Raw genomic sequence first — 26,610 nt, 5'->3', positions numbered from 1 at the left:
GAAAGAAACAATGAAGAAAAAAAATGTGTATCTTTACAAAAAGAAACACAGGGAGGATTAACTACAAAACACTGAAGTTGGTTACCTACAAGGAAGCATGGCAGAACAGGATGGAAGGAAAATGGGAGTTGGTGATAATTCTCTGAGTCTTTGAGTAATTTTGATTTTTGAAAGCAAGTTAACCTTCTACATATTAAAAAATAAAATTAAACAAGAATGTGAAGGAGAGGGAGCTATAACTAAAAACAACCTGAAACAATAAACCTAAGTAGATTTCCAATGAATACCTGAGCACAGGAATGAAGAAGGAAGACATGAATGGTGAGAAGGAGGGAAGGGAAGGGAGGACCAATCCAAGTAAATTTTGAACACAGTATTTGACTCTTAGGCCCTCTGTCTTGGCAAAGTGGTGCATATGGATGAAAGAACAGCAAACAATTGTCCATTTTAGTGGTCTGACCAAAGCAATTCTGAAACTATGTGGTATGTGTTATAGAATTGAGCAAATGAGTAAATGTGTGCTTTTTTGGAAGCCAAGATTCTCATGGCCAAAGAAAGGACATACAAATAAAAAATGAGGGAGGGTAAGGAAGAACCCTGTAGTTATGGACAGGAACTGGAGGTATGCTGTGAACTCATGATTTCTAAGCTATGTATCAATATGTGTATGCTTATATGCACATGTGTACATGTATTTCTATTTCTATATATGTGTGTTAGGGTCTATGTGTGTGTATATGCATGCATCTATTCCCTAGCTCTGTCAACTGAAAAGGCCAAGAAGCAAAGTCACCCTAGTAGCAATGACCACACCTAGCACCCAGATCTAGACCATTTCCCAGTAGAAGGAACCAGAGCTCCTTGGAAGAATGGTTGACCCTCAAGGTAGGGGCAGGGCTGATACAACATGCACCTGAAATATACTACAGCAAAAAAAGAAGATATTTGCCCTGAAATGATGGGCGGGGGAGGGGGGCAGATCCAAAAGGCAGAGGAGTCAGATTGAAGGGGTTCCCATTAACCAAATCTGAACAGCAAAATAGTTAGGTACCTATGTGAACTAATGCAAGAACATAAAACCAAATATCAGGTGTTCTCACTTGTAAGTAAGTAGGAAATAAACACTGAATACACAAGAACATGAAGACGGAAACAACAGACACTGGGGACTACTGCATGGGGGATGGGGGAGGCATGGGCTGAAGAACCACTTGTTGGGTACCATGCTCACTGCCTGGATGATGCAATCATTAGGACCCCAAGCCTCGCTGTCACACAATACACCCATGTAACAAACCTGCATATGTACCCTTTAACCTATAATAAAAGTTGAAAGTATTAAAAATAAATAGGTATGTGATATATTTTAAACCATTGAAAAAATAGAAGTTAATAATTACTGACAATAGATAAATAAAAGGGAGAGAAGGCAGAGCTCTTGCTTCAGTGGAATGCTGAGGGCTAACTCATAAATGTGGAGGGAGTAGAGAGCTAGAAAAAATCAGCATTTTGCAACCATCTTAGTAGAAGACTGGATCAGGCAAGAATCCTCAATGAATGCTAAATTTATAGAGAATTTTAAAGAGGAACTGGGTATTTACATTGATTTAAATATCTCCCCACAGACTACTTATTAGTTGCAAGAGAGAAGCAGGAACTATACAGCAGAGAAATCAGGCAACACCGTAATGAGTGTCAAACTTAACAGCCAACGAGGGACAGGTGGTCACCATGTGCCCCCAGATGAGACACCTAAGAAGGACACTATTTCACCTATGCAGCTGTACATCTAGGAATGCATAACCTCAGTCTAATCACAAGGAAACAGTTGAAAAACATGAAACAAGAAACTCTCTGTTTTAAAACAGTGGGGTATAACTGTATTCTTTTAAAATGTCAATGTTATAAAAGATAACAAAATGCTATGAAAGTGTTCCACATTAAAGGAAGTTATCTGTATTCTATACTATAGGGGGGAAATGCTAAAAAGGACATTATTAGGTCAACCAACAAAATTGGAATATGGAAGCTAGATGGTAAAAGTCTTATATCATTATTAATATATTAAGTTGTTAACTATACTGTGGTTACATGAGAATATCCCTATTCTTAGGAAATACACAATTACATATTTATAGTCTATGACATACGCAACTTACTCTCAAGCTCTTCTAAAGAAAATGGCCTGTGTGTGTACAGTGAGAAAGAAGCACAAATAACAAAGGAAGTGAAGTAAAACATTAACCATAAGTTATTCTAGGTAACAGTAAATGAATATGTTCTTTTTAATATTTTAATTTTTACAACTTTTAAAATAAATTTTAAATTATTTTCAAATAAAAATACTTTTTAAAAATCTATAGTACCATTTAAAATGTGAAAGGAACCCCTGGCTTAACGTGAGACCTCTTGCACTTGTTGACAAACAGTGATGACTCCTGGCCATCACGGCTTCCCGTGTACTCTCCTTAAAGCAAGCCCAAGAGTTCCGCCAAGTGGATCTCATTACTCACAGCCAGAGTTGCCAGGAAACTTTTGGTTCTACATCCTGTCACACGGGGTAACTTTAGCTGAGGTTAGTTTCCTGAGGTATTATATACAAAAGTAAGCACAGCAGCATTTATTCATTCTTTCATTTATTTCACAAGTGTGCTTACTACAGGCCAAATTCTGGGCTTAGTCCTGTGTTAGGAATTACATCTTCCTCTTGTTGCCAAAACCAGTGAATTCCAGTATTATCCTAAATTCCTATTTTCCACAAAAACAATGAATCTGCTACCAATCAGAAACAATTTAACCCCCTAAATGCTTCCCAAATCTGCCCACTTCTTTCCATCTTTGCAGTGAGTCCCCTCTTGTATCCCCTTGATCATATCTCCTACCCTGTTTGCCCCTGTGCTCACGTCTGTGGAATGTTCCACCCTGCAGCCAAGTGTGCTTTCTGAAACGCACATCTGATCATGGAGGGTGAAGTCCAGAGTTAATGTAACACCCAATTTCCCCGCAAGTCCTCAATCCATCTCAAGTGTTGACTCTGAGCTCACGCCCACAGGTAAGAGAGGCCCTCCTCTGAGAAGGGTCAGGCTGAACCAGGTAGTGCACTGGAACCACCCACCTTCTTTAGGTCTTCTACCCTACATCTCCAGAGGAAATGGGCAGACATGGAAACCCAATCATCATTCCCTTCCCAATCGACTGGACCAATTCTCACGATGCTCCTTATCTCTGTGTATCTCAGTCACCCCCAAATAATGCTCAGCACACCCCCTTGCCTCTTTCTTCATCACTACCCAACTCCTGAAACCCTTGCTTTGTGCCCTCCAGAATTCATGACCTCTCATCAGCAAACCCCCTCGCTTCTCAGTCTGTTCTCTCATATGTCCTTCACCTTCCTGCACTAGGAGACACCCGCTATCCCTGAAGACCCTGTTTCCACTGCAGCCCTCAAGGGATGGCTGTGTCTTCTGTCTCCACTGTTCTTGCATCTCTGAACCTAAAAGTGGGGAGGATCCTCCCTGCTCCACATTGCTGCTTTCAGACCATTCTCTTTCCTCCCCCCTAAAACTCCCAGCTTTGGATCTCATCAGTTGATGAAATTCTGCAATCTTTCATGGTGGGTGTCATCCTTAAAGTCATCCTCTTCATATCTTGATGTTGGCACAGTACCTGCCAGCTATATTTCTATTGATTCCCCTTGTGCCAAAAGTCCTCCAAAGAGTTATCCACACTCACCTTCTCCAATTCTTATCTTCCTGTTACTTCTCTTACAGGTTTTTCTTAATGAATATGCATCAATTTATTTGTTCATTCTCCTGTTAATGGAATTCTGGGTTAATTTCTTTTTCTGACTTTTATGTAAGTGCTGCACAGAACACCTCTCTAGGGTACACATACCTAAGAGGGGAACTGCTGGGTTGAAACTCACTCTTCCAATCCACTGAAACTCATCTTCTCAATGATCTCCTACATTCCTAAATTCAGTGGCCCATTCTCAGCCCTTACCCTATATGACATATCAACATCATTTGACACATGCTTAATACGTGACTTTTACTTGGCATTCAGGATAATTAGTGTTTCTTCTACCTCACTGGCTGATTCTTTTCAGCCTCCTTTGCTGGTTCTCTCTCTTCTTTTCTCATTTATACTCATTTTCCCAGTGATTTCAGGTAGTCTCAAGGCTTCAAAAACTAGCAGATGGCAATGATTCTCAAATTTATATATTCTGCTCAGATTCTGGTACTGAATTCCAGGCTCACATAGCTCACTTCTTATTTAATATATCCACTTGTATGTCTAAAAGACATCTCAAATTCAACACGTTCAGAACGGGACTCCTGATCTGCCTCCTCAAGCCTGCTCTATCCATAACCTTCCCCACTTCGCCTGATGGTAGCTCTATCTTTCCTGCTTCGCAGGTCAAACTCGTGTAAGTGACCAGGACTCTTCTCGTATCTGCCCACATTCAGGAAACCCTGGTGGTAAAATCCATAATCCAACAGCTTCTCTGCATTTTGACTGTTGTCACCTTGATCCACTGAGATACAGACACTATCATCTCTTGCCCGAATTTTGAAATAAGCCTAAGTTGCTGAATGAGTAAACAAGGGGCAGTCTTAGTTCTCAAGGTATTCAATGAAAATCAACCATCTGATAATAAACTTAAAAGAATTTCAACACCTAGTAAAAAACATGTATTCCTAAAACCAAGAACTAACACATAGTGATAAAATAGTGATAAAATAGTAGTGATATTTTCATTAAAACAGAAAGCCAATCAAGGATGCCTTATACTGCTATATCACTTAATACCCTTCTAGAAGTTCGGACTAACACTATAAAGTGTGAAACATAAACAGTAGAATTGAAGGAATAAATTATTTTCATTTGCAAGTGATATACCTATAAAATTTATGAGAATCAAATTAAGAACTCTCAGCTGGAATACAAGAATTCAACAAAATGACTAGATCTGAGATAAACAAATAAAATTCCATGGCTTTCACTTCTCCTAGCAAAAACCAGTTAGAAAAAATAACAGAAAGAAAAGATTGCATCCACAATAGCAAGAAAAAAAGTAAAACACATAAAAAGAAAACTTATCAAACACCATGCAGGAACATATGAATAAACTTAACAAAAAAGGGAAAATTCGTATGATACAATATAAAATACAAAAGCAGGCACAAAACCACATAGGAGATAATCTACATTTATGTACATACACATTCACACTGATAGGGTGAAATCTAGAAGCAACTGTATCAAAATATTAATAATCATAATGAGTAATTTTAGTTTTCTCCTTTGCAGGGTATTTTCTGGATTTTCTATAGTGAACATGTACGATCTTTATACTAAAAGTTTAGTTTCTTGTACAAAATTATGTAAATAACGCTACTTATTTGGAAGCTTAATGCATGAAAGTATCTCTGAATTTGGCCTAAATGCTAATGACCATACTAAGTCTGACCAGACCAGCAAACCAGCAGAATAAGCATTTCAACCATTCTTCATGCTGAATGTGATTACTGTTCCAAGTGATGGGTTTTAAGGGGCTTTTAAATTCAATTTGTGAGTACGGTTAGGCCTCCATAATAATCAACCTAATTCAACCATTATGTAAATCACTGCCTCACAGAGAGGTACCCTGGTGGAGAAAGAGAAAAGACCCACAAGCAAGAATACTTAGGAAATAGAATGCTTTGACTAAATTAATGTGATACTTAATAGCAATTTAAAAAACCCTTTAATTCAAGTCTCTGAGTTATGTGACCTGCTTTGTCACCTTATTAAAGATACTGACATTGAGCTTAATGACCTAGAAGTGTGCAGTGCCTTGGGTCTCCCCAGACATCCATTTCATCTCAAAGCTGGGGAAGGAATGAGGTGGGGATGGGAGACACCTGAGCTGAGTACGCAGGAAACAGGGTCATTCGATGGACACTGTCATTTGAAAAATAACACGATGATATCAATTTCGTTGCTGTTGTTTTTGCCTAATCATGAAGAAGTCCAAGAAGATGGAAGTTCAGGTTGGCTGGGACTTTGCCAAATATTTATCCTGAGACAGTAGTAGACATATATTTTAAGGCACTGTAATAATAACATGAAAGTCATTCACCAGAGGACCTCACTCACAAAAATAGCTTATAAGGAAAGAATACTTTGAATAATAGTAATGTTTCCATAAAAGTCTTTTGATTATCATATTCTGCTAAAAAAAACTTGAAACATTATATTCAAATATATTTAACAGAGCTTATTCCTTGCATCATTATTATTTAGATGAATTATTATTCATGTGAACGCAATGAATGGCAACATATGGAGAAAACTACAAAACCCTCCTAATTAGCTACTCTACTTTTTGAATGATTTTAATTCAGTCTTACATTATAATGCACATCTTTTAAAATTGAGATGTCTAATCAGGAGCTGAAGAACACATTGGATTTCCTCCAAACTAGACCATAAGACAACTATACGGCTTCTGTACTATCATTTCTTCAAAAATCTGGAATTTCACTTCCTTACAAGTTGTTAAAACTAATTTCAAAATCCAATTTTAATTGTATCAGTAAATGGCAGCATGCCATATAGTTCAGGATGAAATAATGTTTTTTTCCTATTAGGAGAACAAAGAGTAGCACCAGGTTTTCTGATCTGGCAGCACACAGTATCTCAGTGCATCAGTTCAATGATCATTCAACAGATACTTCTGAAGTACCTACTACATGTGAGGCACTCTGCCAAATACCATGCCCAAATGTAGCTGCAGCTCTACTATTCCTGTCTCAATGTGTGCATGCTTAAGCACCAATTTACTTTTCTTTAATCAAGAAAATCAATTTAAAAACTCCACTTAGTTTTTGTTCTGCACAAAGTTAGTATCAAAGAGACAGAAGGGTAGATTCTCCTATATCCTGTTTTTCACTCATGTATCCCATAAAAATGGATTGAACATCATATTTTCACTCATGTATCCCATAATATATGGCTTACAGTAGTAGCATTTCAAGGAAGCATTATTTTCACAGGTAGATCAAAAGGAAGCTTTCACATCCTTGCCTTCTTTCGACCATTTTTCTCAAATATACCCGTCAAGGCATGAAAGCACATCCAGGCACTGACAAGTTTTGTGCCCATTACCCAAATACTCCCAGAGGACACTGCCAAGTTGCAAAGCAAAGGCCGGCATTTTTACATTCTCCCTTGAAAGCATCCAGAATTTCCATCTGGTTTGTCTATCACACTCAATGAGGGAAAGAGCAGAAGTGAGACTCCCAAAACGTTGTTTAATTTACATTACAGCAAAATTAGAACACATTTTGGCAGTCCTTAATGCAGGCTATACCCTTCTGATTATAACTTCTACCTTCTACCCTCACAGAGAGTACTGGAAAGAAAATTACACTAATAACAATGATCACCTCCTATTCTCTCCTCTGCCTTAGAAAGATTTTGCTTTCCTTTGCTAAATCTAAAATGCCCATTTCTCCATTACTCTCTCATTCATTTCTATTCACTTCCCTTTCCTTCCTTGAGAAGTTGTGATGTGAGTTAATTAACCTGGCTCCATGTGGAAGCAGCTGAAGAAAATATTTCTTCACAATGTCTTTTAAGCTATAAATGAACACAGAAGACATCCCCCTTCTAATTTAAGCTAAGGGCTTGGAAACTTACATCTTTTCCCAGTACTCTGAGTTCAAACTGAGTCTCCTTGAAGTGAACCTTTGTAATCCGAGGCCTAAAAAACAAAGCAGATGTTGTTGTTGCTGTTTTTAAGTATTAACCTTTCAGAAAATCAGGGAAGTGTCCAGTGGAAAAAGACTGCTGAATACTGGCTCCTTGATATACTGCTCCATACCCAGTACATACAGGGACAGAGAGAGTTCCCCATAAACCCTAATGCAAACTCCATTCTCATTGTCCTATGCTTTTCCACTAAATGCACAATGACCTTGGAATCCCCAGATTGTGGCAGTGCCGCCTTCCCAAACGCAGTGCAGGGTCACAGGCTTCCCAATGTCTCCATATCATCCCCATTTGGAGCTAAAAGTCAGAATAGTCCTGGATCCACAGCCCATCAGCACATACTGAAATGGGTGAGAAATCCTACTACACATAGTTCCCATGGAAAAGAGAGTCTAGAATCACAGTGTCTGAAATTTACAGAGAAAACATATACTGAGGTGCAATAGGAGAAAACTCACATCCAATTTCACTCATTTATTTACCAACCACTGGAAAAATACCTGTTTCTTTTCCCCAACTCTTTCACTGACAAAGGAGTCCCATAAGCCCAAAACATAGAATGCCAACTCTGTTCTCAAGCCATACCTACCAGAAATACTTCCCCACTTGCTTTTTATTCTTGTAGACAACAACACCAACTGGAGTTAATCCTAAGAAATACTCAGACTTGTTTTCTCCCTGCAAAAGCAAACATATGCCTATAATCACATATTCACATAAAATCTCTTTGTCAAACTATAATTGACCATACAAATATAATTTGTTATAGTATTGGATTTAATTTTTGAAAGACATCAGCCTAGAAAGCTAGATACACTATGATAGTAGCTAACTTGTTGCTTATTTTTTCAAAGTTTTAAAAGAAACTTTGTTAGTGTTCTTCATACTTGCTACTTCAGTTCATTAAAATGAGCCTGGACTACCAGTCAGGCCAATGGGACTTACCCAACTTTCCTTACACAGTGGTGTTCAACACTAGCAGCATATTAACTGGAATCACTCTGCAGCTTAAAATGCTGATGCCTGGGCACTACCAGAAACAGTTAAATCAGAATCTCTAATGAAGAGGCCAAAGTAGCAGAAAAAAACACAGGACTCCCAGGTGATACTCCTGTGCAGTCAAAGATTGAGAACCACTGGCTTCTATCAAGGGTGCTTTCAAAATGGCTTGATTTATCTCTGATGTGGACAATCATGAAACCCACTTCGTTCCCACCCCAATTCTCTCTAGAAAGTTTAGGCAGTCACTAGCAGACACACATTTGAATTTTCTGAAGTCTCCATCATGTTTCTTCCTACTTCCACCTATAACTTTAAGACTGCTCAAAAATGTAAAAGTATAATCTCTTCTGGTAAAGACTAGAGAACCCTTATTTTCAGGCAATAATAAATCCAAATTTTAAAATAGGATTTTAAAATGAAACAGTCACAGAGTGGGTACCAACGACATGCACAGAACTGTTTGTGATAATATTATTTCTACTCTAAGATAAACGGTAACCTGCAAAATTATATTCACAAAGAACATAAAGCAACACATTTGGAAGAATACTTGTCGATGCCCACTTTTCAGTTCTTAAAATTCAAATCTTAAAGGAATCCACTGAAGAATCTAATAAATCTAGCTAATTTGCCATAAATTTCTACCATCAACAAAGGTGATTTCTAATTAGGAAAACATTATACAAATGTAGAAGTATTTCACAGAAGACTCTCTTTATAAATTTCCTATAGAATGTTTTCTTTTAAAAACTGAAAAACCTAACAAGATTAATGTAGCTAAAGGGAGGGAAGGGAAAACAATAATGATTCTATAGTTTTAGCAGTATAAGGACAGTGCTATGAAGCATTTAATGACCTAACGAAATTGGAATATAATATATCAGGGAACTACTTCTTCCCCCAAATCTATAGCTTTTATTGCCACATTAAACAGGAGTGCTTCTAACTGTAAAAATAATAAGAGATTGTTTCTTCTTGGAGGAAATGCTAATGAGCAAAAGACATGCACAAAATGAATGCATGAGTGTTATTTGCACTAGAGAAACTTTTATTAGGGTTCTTTAAAAACTGAGTTCCATAATCCAATTGATTTTAAAAAAATCAGTCTATAAATACTCTTCAGCAATTCATTTCCTATAAAGAATAAAGTACCTGGCTCATTTTCTCAAATAAAATTTAACTACTGCTACTGACACTCCTCTTAATTCAAAGACAAAGGCATTCTAATCTCATTGGCATAGAATAATCATTTGGTAGCCTAAAAGAAGTAGCTCAAAGGTTAAAACCCAGATCCAGAACACTCAGTGTAGATTCAGGGTAATTGCTCACTGACTACTATTCAGCAAGTTTTCATAAACCACTGAAAAAAATCTGCAAAAATATTTCTACTTATGCAATGATACCTATAGTAAGTGGTAACCCTCGTATTAACAGAATCAGCAGTAGTTGCGACTGGCCTATTGCCTAATGCCTACTTTACCTGGCAAGTGACTGTATTTATGTTTTGCTGCCATAAAATCTATTTTTTGAAAAGTCCTCCTGTTTTCTGTCTAATACAGTCAATTATACACCTTTTTGTTTGTTTGTTTGTTTGAGATGGAGTCTTGCTCTGTTGCCAGGCTGGAGTGCAGGGGCACGATCTCAGCTCACTGCAGTCTCTGCTTCCCAGGTTCAAGCCATTCTCCTGTCTCAGCCTCCCGAGTAGCTGGGATTACAGGCACCCGCGACCACGCCAGCTAATTTTTGTATTTTTAGTAGAGACAGCGTTTTGCCATGTTGACCAGGCTGGTCTCAAACTGCTGACCTCAGGTGATCCGCTCACCTCGGTCTCCCCAAGTGCTGGGACTACAGGTGTGAGCCACCGCACCCGGCCTATGCATCACTTTTATATTGTTTTGATGTTTAGCTAAGCCCTTTGGATATGTTATCCAGATTGTGTTTTCAAGCCCACTTAATTGTTTTCTACACATGGAAATATAATCACAGATTTTTATGCAAAACTCATTAGGGTTTAATCCACACAAGAGCTGCTTTGTGTTAGAAAAACATAGATAAAAAAGTATCATCTGCTTGCTAAACAACAGAACTGCAACTTTCCTTTGGGAGTCTCAGTGACTTTTTAAGAAAAATGTCATCAGCTTAAAATATTTTGTGTTATGTTACTCACATAGACGGGATGGAGGTCAACGCCATACATCTCCAGGGATTTGGCAGTCCTCAAGTAATTCAGCTCAGCCTCAGAAGGAGCCTGACCCCTATACCCAGCACAAAAACAAAGAGCCTTATTTTATAGCAGCTACTGCACTTACAGGGATGCAAACTATCTTCACTGTATTCACTGGGAAAACAAATAATACTTTTTACTAATGCAAACATAAGTCCTTGTATTTCAAGAAGGCCTTTGCTTCTTGGTGACAAAATTTTATACTCTGAAGTGATACTTACATTAATTTCATTTACCAAATCCATTCTGGCTCATTATAGCCTATCCCCAATGTCCCAGCATATATTAAAAATTCTCATCAGAAACCCCTAAAGAGGTTATTGAGAATATAAGCACTCAAATGAAACAGCATCCCCTTCACAAACGGTAAAATGTCTCTGTGCAGCAGCAGTTCTCCATCCAAAGCAAAGGGAACTAGAGCAGTGGTCGGTAGGAGGAAGAGAATGGGGCCGCCACCACCCAACTGGGGTCATATCAAGATCTCCTGAGCACATGTGTAGTTTGAAAATACATTGATTAACATACAGAGATTGTAAAAATGCTTGTCATTTTCTTAATACAGAGTACAGAATTCTTCCCAAAATCTTCATTGGTGGTAATATAAAGAAAACAGCATTCATTTCTGATGAGCGTGAACATCAGCCTGAAATCTGCACAGAAGAGTTAAACATGCATGTGCAAGCGAGTGTGTGTGTGTGAGACAGAGACAGAGAGAGACAGAGAGATTGAGATTTTAATAGATAATCAAAGGAGGTCGAATCTTAAAAATTAAGAAATCCTGCAGTGACATATTTCATTTCAGCCACAATGCACTGGAAAACCACCAACATACCATACTTTCGAAATCCAAGAAGAATGTTCATCAAATTAGACACACCACACTTTGATCAAGCTTTATTCTTAGAAATAACAGTCACATTGTCAACACTATCATGTAAAACACATGAGAGCCTTTACCCAAAGCTCCTTGATAATTTCAGTATATAACTGTGCTTTGAAACCCCTAGTAGATCAGTACTCTCAGAATGTGCCAAACACACTGCCCTTCCTAACATTATAACAAGCACTCTCTGAGCATCTACTTCAGCAAAATCTGAAAATGAAGGACTCTGCAATCAGGTTGGAGAGCCTTCTAGTGCATGCTAATACAACATAGAGGCCCTCTTTCTCTGATTGCAATTCAGCAGCTGACTTCTGCTTCTACACTCACTGAAACAGATCCTTTAGGCAAACATTTTTTTGTGACCAGATTAATTCTACATTTTTTCTTTCTTTCTTTTTTTTTTTTTTTCTGAGATGGAGTTTTGCTCTTGTTACCCAGGCTGGAGTGCAATAGCGCAATCTCGACTCACTGCAACCTCCACCTCCCAGGGTTCAAGTGATTCTCCAGCCTCAGCCTCCCAAGTAACTGGGATTACAGGCACATGCCACCACGCCCAGCTAATTTTTGTATTTTTAGTAGAGACAGGGTTTCACCATTTTGGCCAGGCTGTTCTCAAACTCCTGACCCGAGGTGATCTACCTGCCTCAGCCTCCCAAAGTGCCGGGATTACAGGTGTGAGCCACCATGCCCAGCCATTTTTTTTTTCCTTAACTATAATAGATCTGAAACCAAGCATATTCAAGAGGGAGTGTTACATAACAGGGAATAAAGCAATGTGGTGTAAAGAATTTAACCAAAATAACTATAATGAAATTATAAATTCAATGCTATAGGCCATGAATTGAAAATCCTACTAGGGGAACGTGTCTACTCTCGGAAATGCATGTGGTGTTAACACAATACCCTCAAAGGTTCCACACTGGCATCATCACTATTTCCAGACTCATTGCTATGGCCTGAACAGGACTTGGCTTATAACTGTGAAGAACTGGGATACTTCAGACAGAGGAAACATTGAAGAATATATTAATGCATTTATGGTTAAAAATTGTTGTGATTAAAAATTATATTTATAGCTGAAAGATTAATTTCACAAGATCCTGGTGACCGAAAAAAAAAAAGACTGCAAAATCTAGTATTTACAGAATGATTCCACTATGTAATATAAATACATGAACCTATGTACGACAGATTTTCTCTACGGGAAATTGTACATAGAAAGAGATGTCTGAAAGGCCATTGACCAAAAACATGGTAACTTTACATATTGAAATTACTTTCTCCTTTACACTTTTTAAATTACTGAAGTTTTCAGTGAGCATTTTAGAGTTAAAAGTAGTTAAACTATACAAAGAGGAGTATTAGAATATTAAATGCACAGGTGAAGAATTTATCATTCTAGAAACTTTTCTTATGAATATCAGAAGATGATGACTGATGGATGATGCATAAGACACAGTGTCATGATTCTTACATTAGAGTTTTATGAATCCTTTCTATGGCTTCTTCAAGTTCTTCCTTCTGGTCAGGAACAAACCGGTACTCAGATACATATCCTGTAGTATGTTTATATGGGTCATAATCTCCAAGCTCCGCTAAGAAAGAAAGATATCATAGATTTTTCCATTTCAGAAAAATAGTCCTTAAAATACAGAAATAAAATATTCCTAACATGCTTAAACATGTTTTCAAATGTCTTATTAAAATTCACATATAAGACAACTAAATAATTTTACTAATACAACTCTGATGAGCATATATGGATGGTAGCAACAAATTCTGGACTTAAAAACAGAAGTTCTATATTTTTGCATTCCCAAAGACTATAATTATATCACCGTTTTTACTTCAATTACTCTTAACAATGTATGTGAAGTAAAATGTTGTAAACAGCATTTCAAGTACAAACACTAGAAATGCTGGAAGTGAAAAACACTCATGACCTCAATATATCCTCTCAGATAATGACACCAAGAAATAGTACATGTGATTCAATACATCTTTGCCTGAAATAATGATCATGGGAATGCAATACAATGCTGTACATATCCCATTACAATTTACACAAAGAAGCAAAATGATAGCAGACAGCCCTCTATATTACTCCTATACAAATGCTTCTCCCTATGTTAATCTACCTTGCAGCCCCAATCCAGTTCATCTATATGACATTTTTCCTAGCATATTTCTTCTAGATTATTTTTAGTCTGCAAGTGTCACAAGGGCAAGGACCATGCTATCTTACTTTCCCCACATCTAGCTTGATTCTTAGAAGGTGTCCACTTGTTACTGGAAGTAGTCTCAGCCTCTGTCTCCAAAATGACAATGCATGCTGAAGCCACCCCACACAGCCACCATATTAACATGAAGAGCTGCAGAGCACCGAGCTCAACACCCATGCCACACGCTGAACCTAGTGATGGCACCTGGCCATGCAGACTCTTCACAACAGCAGTGCAGGAGCAATGGGATCTCTGACACATAGAAGCTTGGGTGAGGGTGTGGGGAGGAGAATCAATGAACTCAGACGAGATGTAGATAGAACAGATTGTTAGACCCTCCACCTAATCAAGAATCAATGCTATTCCAGTGACTAAACCTCCATACAGCCTACCATAAGGGATTTGTACTTGGCTCCATTTTTACCTCTTCCGAAGAAACACTGAACAAAACTTGAATTCCAAATAAATTCTTTTTTTTTTTTTTTTTGCAAAATTTCATGGATAAGAGTTTAGTATGTAAACTCGCTTTTAAAAATGCAAATACTTTCTCCAGACATTTCTGAGGCAAATATGTTTAAGTGGCACCTACACTGGATGGCATACGCTCCCAGCTGAGCGGCAATGTTGACGGGACAGGGCAGGCGGCCCTGAAGGACATCTTGTTTCACCTGCAAGAAAAACTGATATCTAAAAGAGAAACAAAAAGAGAGATTAACGATCTCTTACAGTACTCAAAGCTGATGTTTTAGACCCTGATAATCAAGGTTAACAACCAATCACCTTTAATTAAAATAAAGCCACCCCCCACTCTTGTGTGAGGGGGCTGTTGAGTGAACAGGAACTACTCAAACATACCTTACAGAGGCAATATAGGGTTGTGGCTAAAAAGTGCGGCTTTCAAGTTCAACTGCTTGGCTTACTTCCCAGCCCCGGCATTCACTACCCCTGTAGCCTTGGGCTGCTGCCTAACCTCTCCAACAGCCAGCCTCCCCACCTGCAAAACTGGAACCGTTGACAGCATCCACCTCACAGGGTGAATGCAAAGGATAACTCCACGCTCTTTTAAGCTATCATTACTGCCACTGCCACCACAACACGCTCCTACTGGGAGGAATAAATCACAAAGACCCAACCTATATTACATAACACTCTGTCTATTATCTGCTCATTCCAAGTTGCCAAAAGAAAACCTGTTATAACAGCAATGCCATGCACTGTTCTTAACACTACATGGGAACTCATCCTAAGTAATTTATGTATAATAACTTAGGTTAAGACTTTAAAAATGAAGTCAGTACTATTATTGTCTCCATTGTGCAGATGAGAAAACTGATAGACTCAGAGGGGAAATAACTTGTCCAGGACCTCACAACGAATTAAGCAGCAGAGTTAGAGCTAGAACCCAAGAAATCTGACCCTAGAACTCTCTCAATCAGGATGATATGTAACTTTGATTAGTTTTGTTTTCTTATTCAGCTATTCTGCCAGTGGACTGAGAGGGGCCAGAGGTTTACGAACCAACATAACTAACCATCCACATCATCCTTGGATGCCAGCACTTACACACATGCACACACACTGTCACACACTTTAACCTGTCCTTTTGTGACTTCTGTTTTATAAGGTGACTCGATGTCATTGGGAAGGGTAGAAAAAAACAAAGGAAATGAACTATAATAATCAGCTATGATAAATATCTCTTCTCCAAATGCTCACAACCAAAGCCCTTAGGGAGGAAATGTTACATTTGTGTTAGATATTAGACACCACATTGATTATTTCAAAAAGATTGGTATCAACTTTGATTGCAACCACATGTTTCAGAGAAAATTTGCTCAATGCCCCATGTTTCCCCACTGCCCATTTCAGTAAGTGGCACCCCCACCTTCAGCTGTCCAAGAGAAATAAACCTGGGAACAATGTGTAATCATCTCTGGCACCCACATTCAATCACCAAATATGCTGTTTCTAAAATCTATACTCCTCTCGATCCCCGAGACCAGGTCACTCTCTCCTAAATTTCTAAAACCTCCTCCTAACTGTTATGCCATCACTCATACTTACTTTCCTTCCAAACCTCTCAAGAGGTAAGCAGGATTCTTAAGATGAAAATAGGATCATGTCACTCTTTCAGTTGAAAAAAAAAACAAACAAACCTCAAAAGACTTCCCTTTGCCTTTAGGATAAAGTTCAAGCTCCTTAAGATAGCTTGTAAGACTGACTTCCTACTTCTGCTTAATTCTGGGGCCACTTCTTGCCACTGATCAGTGACCACCCTGTTCCATAATTTGCACACCTTTTCCCAACCCTATTTAACTATTTTCAATTCCCTGAATGTTCATCTGAGCTATTAAATCCGTTTGATAATGATCATCTGTGCTCCTCCTGGAGAAGAGAAAAGTAGAGTCAAGTAAAATTAGGAGAACTTAAATACAAAACCTTATAAACAAGGGTGGGCATGGTGGCTCACACCTGTAATCCCAGTACTTTGGGAGGTTGAGGCAAGCGGATCACCTGAGATCAGGAGTTCAAGACCAGCCAGGCCAACATGGTGAAACCCTTTCTCTACTAAAAATACAAAAGTTAGGAATGGTGGTGCATGTCTGTAGTCCCAGCTACTTGGGACGTTGAGGCAGGAGAAATCACTTGAACCCAGGAGGTGGAGGTTGCCATGAGCTGAGATTGCGCCACGGTACCCCAGCCTGGGTGACAGAGCAAGACTCTGTCTCAAAAAAACAAACAAACAAACAAACTTTATAAACAAAAGAGACAACTGTGAGAATTATCACTGCTTGCTGCTGGAAACTTGCACTTCACTACACCCTCCTCCTTCTCTATTGGCATCTTCAAATTTCTTTTCCTGAAGTGTATTTTTTAAAGAAGGGGGTCAGAGATGCAAGTGTCTCTTTCTCTATTAAGACTTTGAGACTGTGCATGGTGGTTCCCACCTGTAATCCCAGTACTTTGGGAGGCTGTGGAAAGAGGATTGCTTGAGGCCAGAAGTTTGAGACAGCGTGGGCAACATAGTGAGACCCCTATCTCTACAAAAAATAAATTAGCCAGGCTTGGGGGTACATGCATGCAGTCACAGCTACTTGGGAGGCTGAGGCAGGAGGATCATCTGAGCCCAGAAGGTTGAGGTTGCAGTGAGCCGTAACTGCACCACTGCACTCCAGACTGGGCAACAGAGTAACACCTTCTCTCAAAAAAAAAAAAAAGACTTTAACATCTGACTAGACAATCAAATCTTTTGCCAAATACAGAAATGATAGACATCTGCTTCAAAGACAAAAGGAGAGGAACAGAGGAACAGAGAGATTAAAAATACACAGTAGAAAACAAAGAGCTGAAACACAGACAAACAGATACAAAGAAACAGGAGCCACATCACATTGGCAACTGCATTCCTAGTATCTCAGGCTCAGCGCATAGGAGCTGCTCAATACATACTTGTTGATTTGCAAGTTGGGTACATGGATAAACAGAGAGACAAAATTCTAAAAACTGGGAACATTATTTGCTGTCTCTAAGAAATTCATAAAGAAAAAATACATCTATTCAAAATTCCCTGGTTAGCCTGCCCTTTAAAGATATCACAGATCTTTCACTCCCTGCATTAAAAAAAAAAAAAAAAAATCAAAAATTGAAGGTAAACTATTTTTAATTTAAAACTTGATTTTTATTATATCTAGCATCTTACTAGAGTCATGAGGCAAATTTGTGATAAAGTAAAATCATATTTTCATATGTTAAACATTTTATAGTATCTCAGGGCCTATTTCAAGTTAACTATATATTGCTTATTTTGTATGTTTTATGGTGCTTATAGTAAATTTAATATTTTATTTAAATTAGAGCAAGTTAGAGTTGCTGAGTCTTTCCTTCTGTGTCATTCTGATTAAAGCTATGATTGAATGCTTGAGTCCTTGTTTATCTCTGGCTTTAATTAGGATGAACCTATGTGCCAGTTTGCCTAGGAGAGTACTAATTTATGCCTATTATGAATATATAATTATTAATAACCCACTTCATCATTCTCTAAAGTGTCAAAGTTTGGACAATAAATTATACTGTGACTCTAGTTATACTGTACCATACTGGGGAAAAAATGCTAACTAAAAATATCTACTTAACAAGGAAGTTTCCAGAATACATTGTGGTATACAGCAGAGGCTTCATGAAACAGTTTCTGGTTACCTCCTTTTGTAAACTAACAAACCGATGTATATGCACTGCCCCGAGACTCTGATTTCTAGGTAGGGAGGAGCATTCTGTCTTCCACTCTATCTGTACTTAACACGCCACCACCACCAGTACAACACAAGAGATAGGCCTGAAATATTGGCCTCACAGTTTTCTATTTATCTAATGTGTGTTGAAAATAGCTAAACTGATACCAAGGATGTAAAAGTCGTTGAGATCCATTAACAGTTTAGCAATTAGAGGCAAGAAGAACAGACAAGGACTTTCTTAAAGAAGGGGTAGAGAGACAGAAGCTCAAAACAGAAGGCTCCTGTGAGATTCCTGGCCAAAAACAGTCACGAATGCTCATACCAAAGAATCCTACAGTGCACCTTCTAATGATGTGAGACCCTGCTTAGAAAACTGAAGGAGGTAGGGACAGGGAGGAGTTTGATTTCAGGTGATAGCTGAATGTGAAATAGGAGAACCTAGAGGAGACTACCAACCTATACAGAGGTAATAAGGAGCATGATCGTTACCTTCATCCCACAAAGAGCAGGAACACAGCATTTTATCTAACCAGTCTTGATAAAATTTAAATGTGAGAGTCAAAGGGAAACATTTAAATCATAACATGATATTAAATAATGCAGAAAAATGGCACATAGGACTTAGCAGAAAAACAGTAGAAAAAAATCATAACTCTTTCACCTCTAAAGTTGAAAACCAATGATGAAAATATGGAAACAAATAGCAGTAACATCACCTTACATTTAGATAGTCCTTTAAAGCTCACAAAGTCCTTTCGCTTCCATAAGAAAATGTAACCCTCAACTCTGAGGTAGATGAGGACCATTACCTTCAGTGAAAGGAGGAGACAGGGACTCAGGAAGTAAGTATAGGACTGAAGGTCACACAGGAAATGAAGAAGCTAAATAAAACAAACCCATCTTCACCAAGGGAAGATTCTGGGTTGCAAAAAGAAGACAAGAACTTAATGTCAATCCTCAACAAAATACTGTGAAATATTATTTAAAAAACTAAGAAAAAAAATCAAACACGTTTTGAGACTCTAAAAAGTATTATGAATGAGTCATTTGGAACTAACATTATTTTCTTTTTTTAGAAAGAGTTTTAAGATCCTTAAAAGTTCAGGGAAATTCCAATGGCATTTCAGATAGGGCTGTCAGCAAGACAACTGACAGATTCTCTCTTCAGGCACACTGAAACCAGATCTTGCCCTGGTCACCACTCAATCTCCTTTTACTCAGCACACTGGAACATGGTACTCCAGATAGTTACAGAATGAAGTGTAAGTGCATTCTGTCTTGACATACATATTCAAGAAATGTAGGCTACAGGGGATAGTAAAATGATTCATAATTAAATCAACACCTACAATAAGAAGGGTCTGATTACTGGATTGACTTAAACATGCAAGAAGACCTATCTCAGGGCTCCAAGCTGGTCTTTTCCTAATGTTTTAATCAATAATTTGAAAATATAAAACAATAATCATTATTTCCATGTCAGCTACCTTGATCATTATTGAACACTTACATCTTTGCATTATGGTAAGTACTTTGCCAGTACACTCTTACATATTCCTCCAAGCATGTTTTTGAAGAAACACTATAATGCCATTGCACGGATGAAAAAACTGAGACTTTACAAAAGGCTATGCAATCTTCTCAGGATTACAGAACTAGTGAATGACAAAGCAAGGATGCAGACCTCAGCCTTTCTGACTCCCAAGCCTGTCTTTCTAACCAATATATGTATTATACTTATCAAATCTGTGGAGGATACAGAGCTATGAAGGACACACAATACAGGGAAGGATGTCACGTTTTGAATTAGAACTGAAAATCAGTTTAACAGATCTCCTGAGGACACGAATTATTTACAGTACTAATAAAGAAAAGAGAGATCAGATTTATTCTGTATAGACCATCAGAGAATTATTTCTTATTGAATTTCTTAGTGCTTTTAAAAGTAGGTTTCCTACCTAAAAGAGCTTAATAAGAAGCTGGCTGATGTGTCAGAAATGTTCTACAAGGGTGGAGTTCAGAATATATGACCTCAAAGTCCCCCCAATTTCATTTACTTCAGAAAACACCTTAGAACACAAGCGGGGACTCCAAGTTGATGATTCTATTAACTTACATTTTTCATAATCTGAAACTTTATTTTTCTATCACATTCATTCCAGATCTTTTTTCCTACATCAGTGTCCTTCTGAAATACTGCATATATTAATAGCATGACCATGTATATACATGAGAAGTTCCCTGTAGCATTATCTGTATTTTTTTTTTTTTTCTTTTTTTTTTTTTTTTTTTGAGACAGAGTCTAGCTCTGTCACCTAGGCTGGAGTGCAGCGCCGCGATCTCGGCTCACTGCAACCTCCACCTCCCTGGTTCAAGCTATTCTCCTGCCTCAGCCTCCCGAGCAGGAGTAGCTGGAAGTACAGGAGTCCGCCACCACACCCAGCTAATTTTTGTATTTTTTTTTAGTAGAGACAGGGTTTCACTGTGTTGGCCAGGCTGGTCTCGAATTCCTGACCTCGTGATCCGCCCGCCTTGGCCTCCTAAAGTGCTGGGATTACAAGCGTGAGCCACTGAGCCCAGCCCTAATTTTTTTAAAAAAGGAAACAATCTGGATGGCCAAAACATACAGTTAATTATGGAATACAATGCAGCAGTAAAAAGACTGGGTTACAGCACTTTGGGAGGCCGAAGTGGGCAGATCACCTGAGGTCAGGAGTTTGAGACCAGCCTGCCCCACATGGCAAAACACTGTGTCTACTAAAAATACAAAATATTAGCTGGGCATGGTGGTGGGCACCTGTAATCCCAGCTACTCGGGAGGCTGAGGCAGGAGAATCGTTTGAACCCAGGAGGTGGAGGTTGCAGTGAGCTGAGATCACACCACTGAACTCCAGCCTGGGCGACGAGTAAAACTCCGTCTCAAAAAAAAAAAAAAAAAGCTGGGTTAGATGGTGAAAGAGGCAATACAATATGTATGAAATAGTAACATGTCAAAAAAACATACACATAAAAGATTATGTATAAGCATGTTTATGATAGCATGATCATTCATATCAAAAAATTACAGACAACCTAACAGCCAATGCAGAGTAGGCTGGCACAATTTTCCAAAGAACTAAATTAAGATAAACACTCAACTTGAAAATGCTGGCAGAAGTATGTTCTTCCTTAAATAGCATGTATCTGGAGATTTTGCTTTTTGGTTTCAGTTCTTGCTTTTGCCAAAATTATCTCATGTGACTCCTCTTTTTCAGGTCCATTAATGGTAATATATTCATGTAAATCAATAATAAAATGAATAATATGTGTATATCAATGTATTAAATGCACATTTAACTTACCTAAATTCAACCATATGTTTTAGGCAACAAATCATGGACACTAAAAGCCAGCTATGTCATTGTGTTCTTAACTACACAAGCTGGTCTAAAACTTTCAATACAACTGGTTGTACTGAAAATATTGTGGGTTGTAAATTATACAAAAAATCCATGTATTCTGTTAATGATCCATCTATAGATTCTGTTGGGAAATTTCTGTTCATATGTGTGGTGAACAGAGGTGAAGTAATGCATTATAAAACAATGATCTTTTTTATCCCTTCTTAAAATTAACTCAAGTATTTTTGGAACCTAACCCCTATTTAAGATGTAATTCCACCATACATCTAGAAAAAGGATAGAATGAAATAAGTATTAACATTCATCAAACATAGTATGAGACACGGACAATCATAAGAGCTTTATATACAGTATTCCATTTAATGCTTAAGAAAACCTTGAAACAGGTACATCTCCAGTTTTACAACTGAGGACACTTAGGCACAGGCAGAGATTACTCACAACCTGACTATGAAGGACTTTCATTTTATTTTTTAAAAAATGTTGTGCCCTTGCAATTCCCTAATGAGTTACAGATATAAGTGTATTTTTTTTACAGTACTTGAATTCAACTTCCCCCTGAAACTCTAATGAAAATACCATCCCTCTCCTCAACATTTCCTCTCCATCCTAACGGCCCTTTCCCCAGAAAGATGTGCTCTGCAAAAGCTTAAACTGCCATGTCTGCTTTTCAAAGTGCTCACTAACAATGTGATAATGAACAATGTGAATGCAGATATCTGCTTGGTTCTAAAAATGAAGTCTGGGCTGGCACAGTGACTCATGCTGGTAATCCCAGCACTTTGGGAGGCTAAGGCAGGAGGACTGCTAGAAGCCAGGAGTTCAAGATCAGCCTGGTCAACATAACAAGACAAAAAAACAAAAAGTATTAGCTAGGTGTAGGGGCACACACCTGTAGTCCCAGCTACTCCTGAGGCTGAGGCGGGAGGATTCTGTGAGCACAGGAGTTTGAGGTCAGTGAGCTATGATTACACTGCTACACTCTAGCCTGCGTGATACAGCAAGACCTTATCTCTTAAAAAATTAAATACAGGTTATGAAATATAATATTTTCATCAATCAATCATTACAGTTCAAATAGATTATATCTTAAGTTGAGGGATAAAATAAAACAAAGTAAAAATGAGGCCTAAATATGGCACTTGAAAGTGGGATGAAAAAGGTCCAATTAGCCTACCCTCTTCTCATTCTTCTGTGTGCAGTCCAGAATAAAGACAAAAGAAAGTCTGAGACAGATGAAAGCATGGAATAGAAACAAAACCGTAGGCTACGAAAGACATGATTTCAACTTTTTCAAAGGAGGTATTAGGCTTTATTTGAGCCTCTAATATGGGTTCACTGGGAAAACTGACCACTTAGTGTTAAGTTAGGAAATATGCTTTTGTTTTTGCTACCACATGCAGCTAGGTCATCAGCGGAATAAGTTAAAATATAACTGGTCTGTTCTTCATAAGCCCTTTCAGTTGTTGACATGTACTATTTTGACAACCTAATCAATATCGATAGGAAATTGTCTTACTCATATCAAATATTTGGTGACAAAGGTGAAGTAATGCATTAAAACATTGGTTTCCATTCTTAATACTAAAAGCAATTATCTTCTCATTTCCTATAGAGATAAATGAAACACCTGGAAAGCTAATATTTAAGCTACAACCAATTAAAAAGAAATAACTGGCTGCGCAAATGTATATTTAGAAGTACAAACCAAACATCAAAATATCCTTCCTTTAGGCAGTTCAAATGACTTCCATATGAATACAAAGGCTGAATGCATGCTTAACAATAATGATATAGAAATATTTCATCACAGCCGACGCAAAATGTATCATCACGTCACCCAGGTTCATGCCATTTTCAAACACCTCTATCGTCAGACACTGATCAACTTCATGCAATGCTAGTTTAAATTTTACCCTCACAAGAGATGCATTACAAAATGCAGGTAGACACACATCCAAATGTTTAGCCCAATTTTAATATGTTTTAAATAAAGCTTTTTGTATATGCAATGCATGTATCTCTTCAGAAACAAAGTCAATACTATACCTGGTTATTTCTTCTTTAAGTTTACATGGATCTTCAGCATAGAATTTAATACCAAAATACAAAGTATATGGAGGTCCAGCTAAAATAAGAAATAGAAATTAAATTTCACTAAAATCATAAAATAGTCAAAGTTACAGTATAATCTTATATGACTATTTACAATTACACTCCAAAAATGTCTAAAGAAACAAGAAAACATAAGATAGAAACAGCAAAGTTCAGAACTGTGACAGTAGGACCTTGACACATACACACACAGATAGAAGACACAGCCAAATACACCAGAATGTTGCTGGTTCTTATATCTGGTTGGTAAGGTTATAGACAATTTTTATTATTTATGTTTTTCCCATTTTCTATAATATATATGTAATTTTTCATAGTGAAGAAAGAAAAAAAATAAATGGTTTAAAAAACAACCCACTTATCATTTCATTAAAAAAATAGTTTTTAAACCTATCTGCAAAAAGCTGAAAACAATTTAAATGCTCAGGAGCAGGTGGACTATTTAAGTCAGCCCCAGCCACCGGACATACACCATGCAAATGCTCAAACAGATAGAAGGGCATCTGCATGTGCTGATGTGGAAAAGACCAACAATCTAAATTCCCTTTTGTGAAAAAGGGATCATATTTGGTTTTTTGTTTTTTTTTTTTTCCTAGAAGAGTAAAAAAAAAAAAAAAAAAAAAAAAATTACTAAATGGCAAACTCTGGGAAGAAGGGCTAGAAATGTTCTATCCTTAAACTAACTCATTAGAATTTTCTTATGATAACTCTTACCTTTTTTTACGGGAAAAAAGTCATCAGTGAGGCTACATAATAAAATTAGGGACAATATTTGTTTCATTCTTAAATACTTCTGAATCTAAAAATGTGTTCTCACGTATTTAAGAAAACCTTTCTCATCTAATTCATTTACCGAAGAAGAACTATGCCTACAAACTTTTTTATGTTTTAAATCAGAAACAAAGCCTGGAATTATCTGTACATGGACAAATAAAAAATAAATACATACTCATATTGTGCAAGAAGACACAAACCCCTTGGGTGCCAAACATATTATATTATGCTTTTACTTGGAAATATTTTTATTTCTGAGGGTATCAATCTAATCTGTACTGTTTCCAAAACTGCGTATCTCCAAGCTGTGCAGTAACTAGATCTAATACACTTTGTTTTTAAAAGGATTTGTTACCTGGTATACCAACTGGTAGTTATGGGTGTTAATTGTTTTGCAACAAAAGCTCTCCCATGCATTAAAAAGAAAAGATGTGAAGCATGCATCTCAGTAAAAGTCTTCCATACTGTCTAAACTGACATAAAGTAACCCCAGCCTTGCTATTCTTAACTGAATAAAGTCACAAATTTAGAAACTGGGGAAAAGAAATTAAACAGAACAAGAATAAAGGTATCATGTATTTATAACATATGAACTATGTTACTATTTATTAATATTACATACACATACTTATGTGTGCAACACACTGGAACCCTGTTCCTGGCATGTGGAAGACAATCAAGATGAGGATCCTGCCTCTCCCCTCATCTATGCCTTCCTGTGTAAGACACTCCTTATGCTACAGCTTTTTTAAAAACTAAACTTTAAAAGAAACAGCTAGAATTTCTTATTATTGGAGTTGATTCCTTATGTTTAATTTTTATGTTTGTTTAACCACTGTGTTTGTATTTCTAACAAATACACCTCTATCCCTGAACATAGATGTCAGGGAGGCACAGACTATTAAATATTTAGAAGAGCCAGGAAGTCCACCCTCAGCTTATCTGTCTGTGTCAATCAAGCTCCGTGTTCCTGAGCAGATGGGTCTGTCTGTGCCCGCAGGCAGCTGGGGTTAGTACCTAGGGGGCGGGGAGGAGCACAGATGCTGTCGAGATGGTACACAAAGAGAAGAGGCCTTCTTCAGGCCCCAGAGCTGCTTCTATTCTCTGGAACATGACAGATTACACCCTGTTCACCAAGCCTGCACATTTCAAATATTCAATATGAACAGTTAAACAAAAATGTTAAAAGTACACAATTAAAAACATTTGGTTTTGGCTAATTTTCTCTAAGTTCTTCTGGCCCAAACTAGCCTTTCATTTCCCATTCACATATAAAATGGCTGTGTTCTAAATATAAGGCATCATTACCATTTGGTTACATTTCATAATGTACAACAATGTTTCATAAACATTTGAATCTCAACAATAGCAACTTGGTAACATATGCAAGGCATGTGAAACTCCAAGGAGTTAAACAACTTGCCTAAAATTACTGGGAAGAAAAAAAAGTTTGCTAATATCTAGAGCTCAGCACTTTGGGGTGCACTATTCTATCTATATAGCTTTTCAGGGAAACACAAAATAGTAATACCTTTAGCGTAAGTTAATACTCTTATATGCATCATTGTTTCAGAGAGCAATCAAAGGCTATAGAAATGAACATTTGGACAAGGATATGTTCAGCCAGATACTTTTTGGCTTCCTATTCTAAGACTACAAAAAAGTAAGGTGCTGATAATTCAAATTACAAAATTATTGTCTTGAATCCACGTCATGCCATGGACTCAACGTTTAAGAAACTCTTATGTAAAGTAAAGTTAATATTGTTTCACTTTAGCAAAAAATACAGAAGCCAAAAACTAGGAATCCTCTATCTTTTATGTAGACTAATTTTGAGGTCTTTGATAAGGAGTTTCTCATTAACTCAAGGAGAAATAAATCAAGATTAACTACAAGCATTCTGGTAACTAGCAAATGTTCTGTCGTTTTTATAGATTCTCTTTCTGACTAATCTATTAGAGATTTGATAGCCATTTTCCTTCACTATCAAACAATTTCA

The 26,610-nt window shown here is 37.5% G+C and overlaps 1 protein-coding gene across 1 annotated transcript in view; it reads right to left on the bottom strand.

The window, feature by feature from the left end:
* The window catches only part of EPB41L4A (erythrocyte membrane protein band 4.1 like 4A), a 187,655-nt gene that overhangs the window by 91,190 nt on the left and 69,855 nt on the right, over positions 1 to 26,610 (bottom strand). The window contains exons 4-9 of the mRNA XM_011989408.1: positions 23,772 to 23,850; positions 14,679 to 14,776; positions 13,342 to 13,462; positions 10,928 to 11,015; positions 8,348 to 8,436; positions 7,687 to 7,750 (exon numbers count right to left, since the gene is read on the bottom strand). Coding sequence (XP_011844798.1) covers positions 7,687 to 7,750; positions 8,348 to 8,436; positions 10,928 to 11,015; positions 13,342 to 13,462; positions 14,679 to 14,776; positions 23,772 to 23,850 — 539 coding nt within the window. The remainder of the gene's footprint in view (positions 1 to 7,686; positions 7,751 to 8,347; positions 8,437 to 10,927; positions 11,016 to 13,341; positions 13,463 to 14,678; positions 14,777 to 23,771; positions 23,851 to 26,610) is intronic.

Source organism: Mandrillus leucophaeus, unplaced genomic scaffold, assembly GCF_000951045.1.
Source record: "Mandrillus leucophaeus isolate KB7577 unplaced genomic scaffold, Mleu.le_1.0 Scaffold352, whole genome shotgun sequence".
NCBI classification, from domain to species: Eukaryota; Metazoa; Chordata; class Mammalia; order Primates; family Cercopithecidae; genus Mandrillus; species Mandrillus leucophaeus.
The sequence above is the reverse complement of the archived record's forward strand: the minus strand, read 5'-3'. Positions and strand labels throughout refer to the sequence as shown.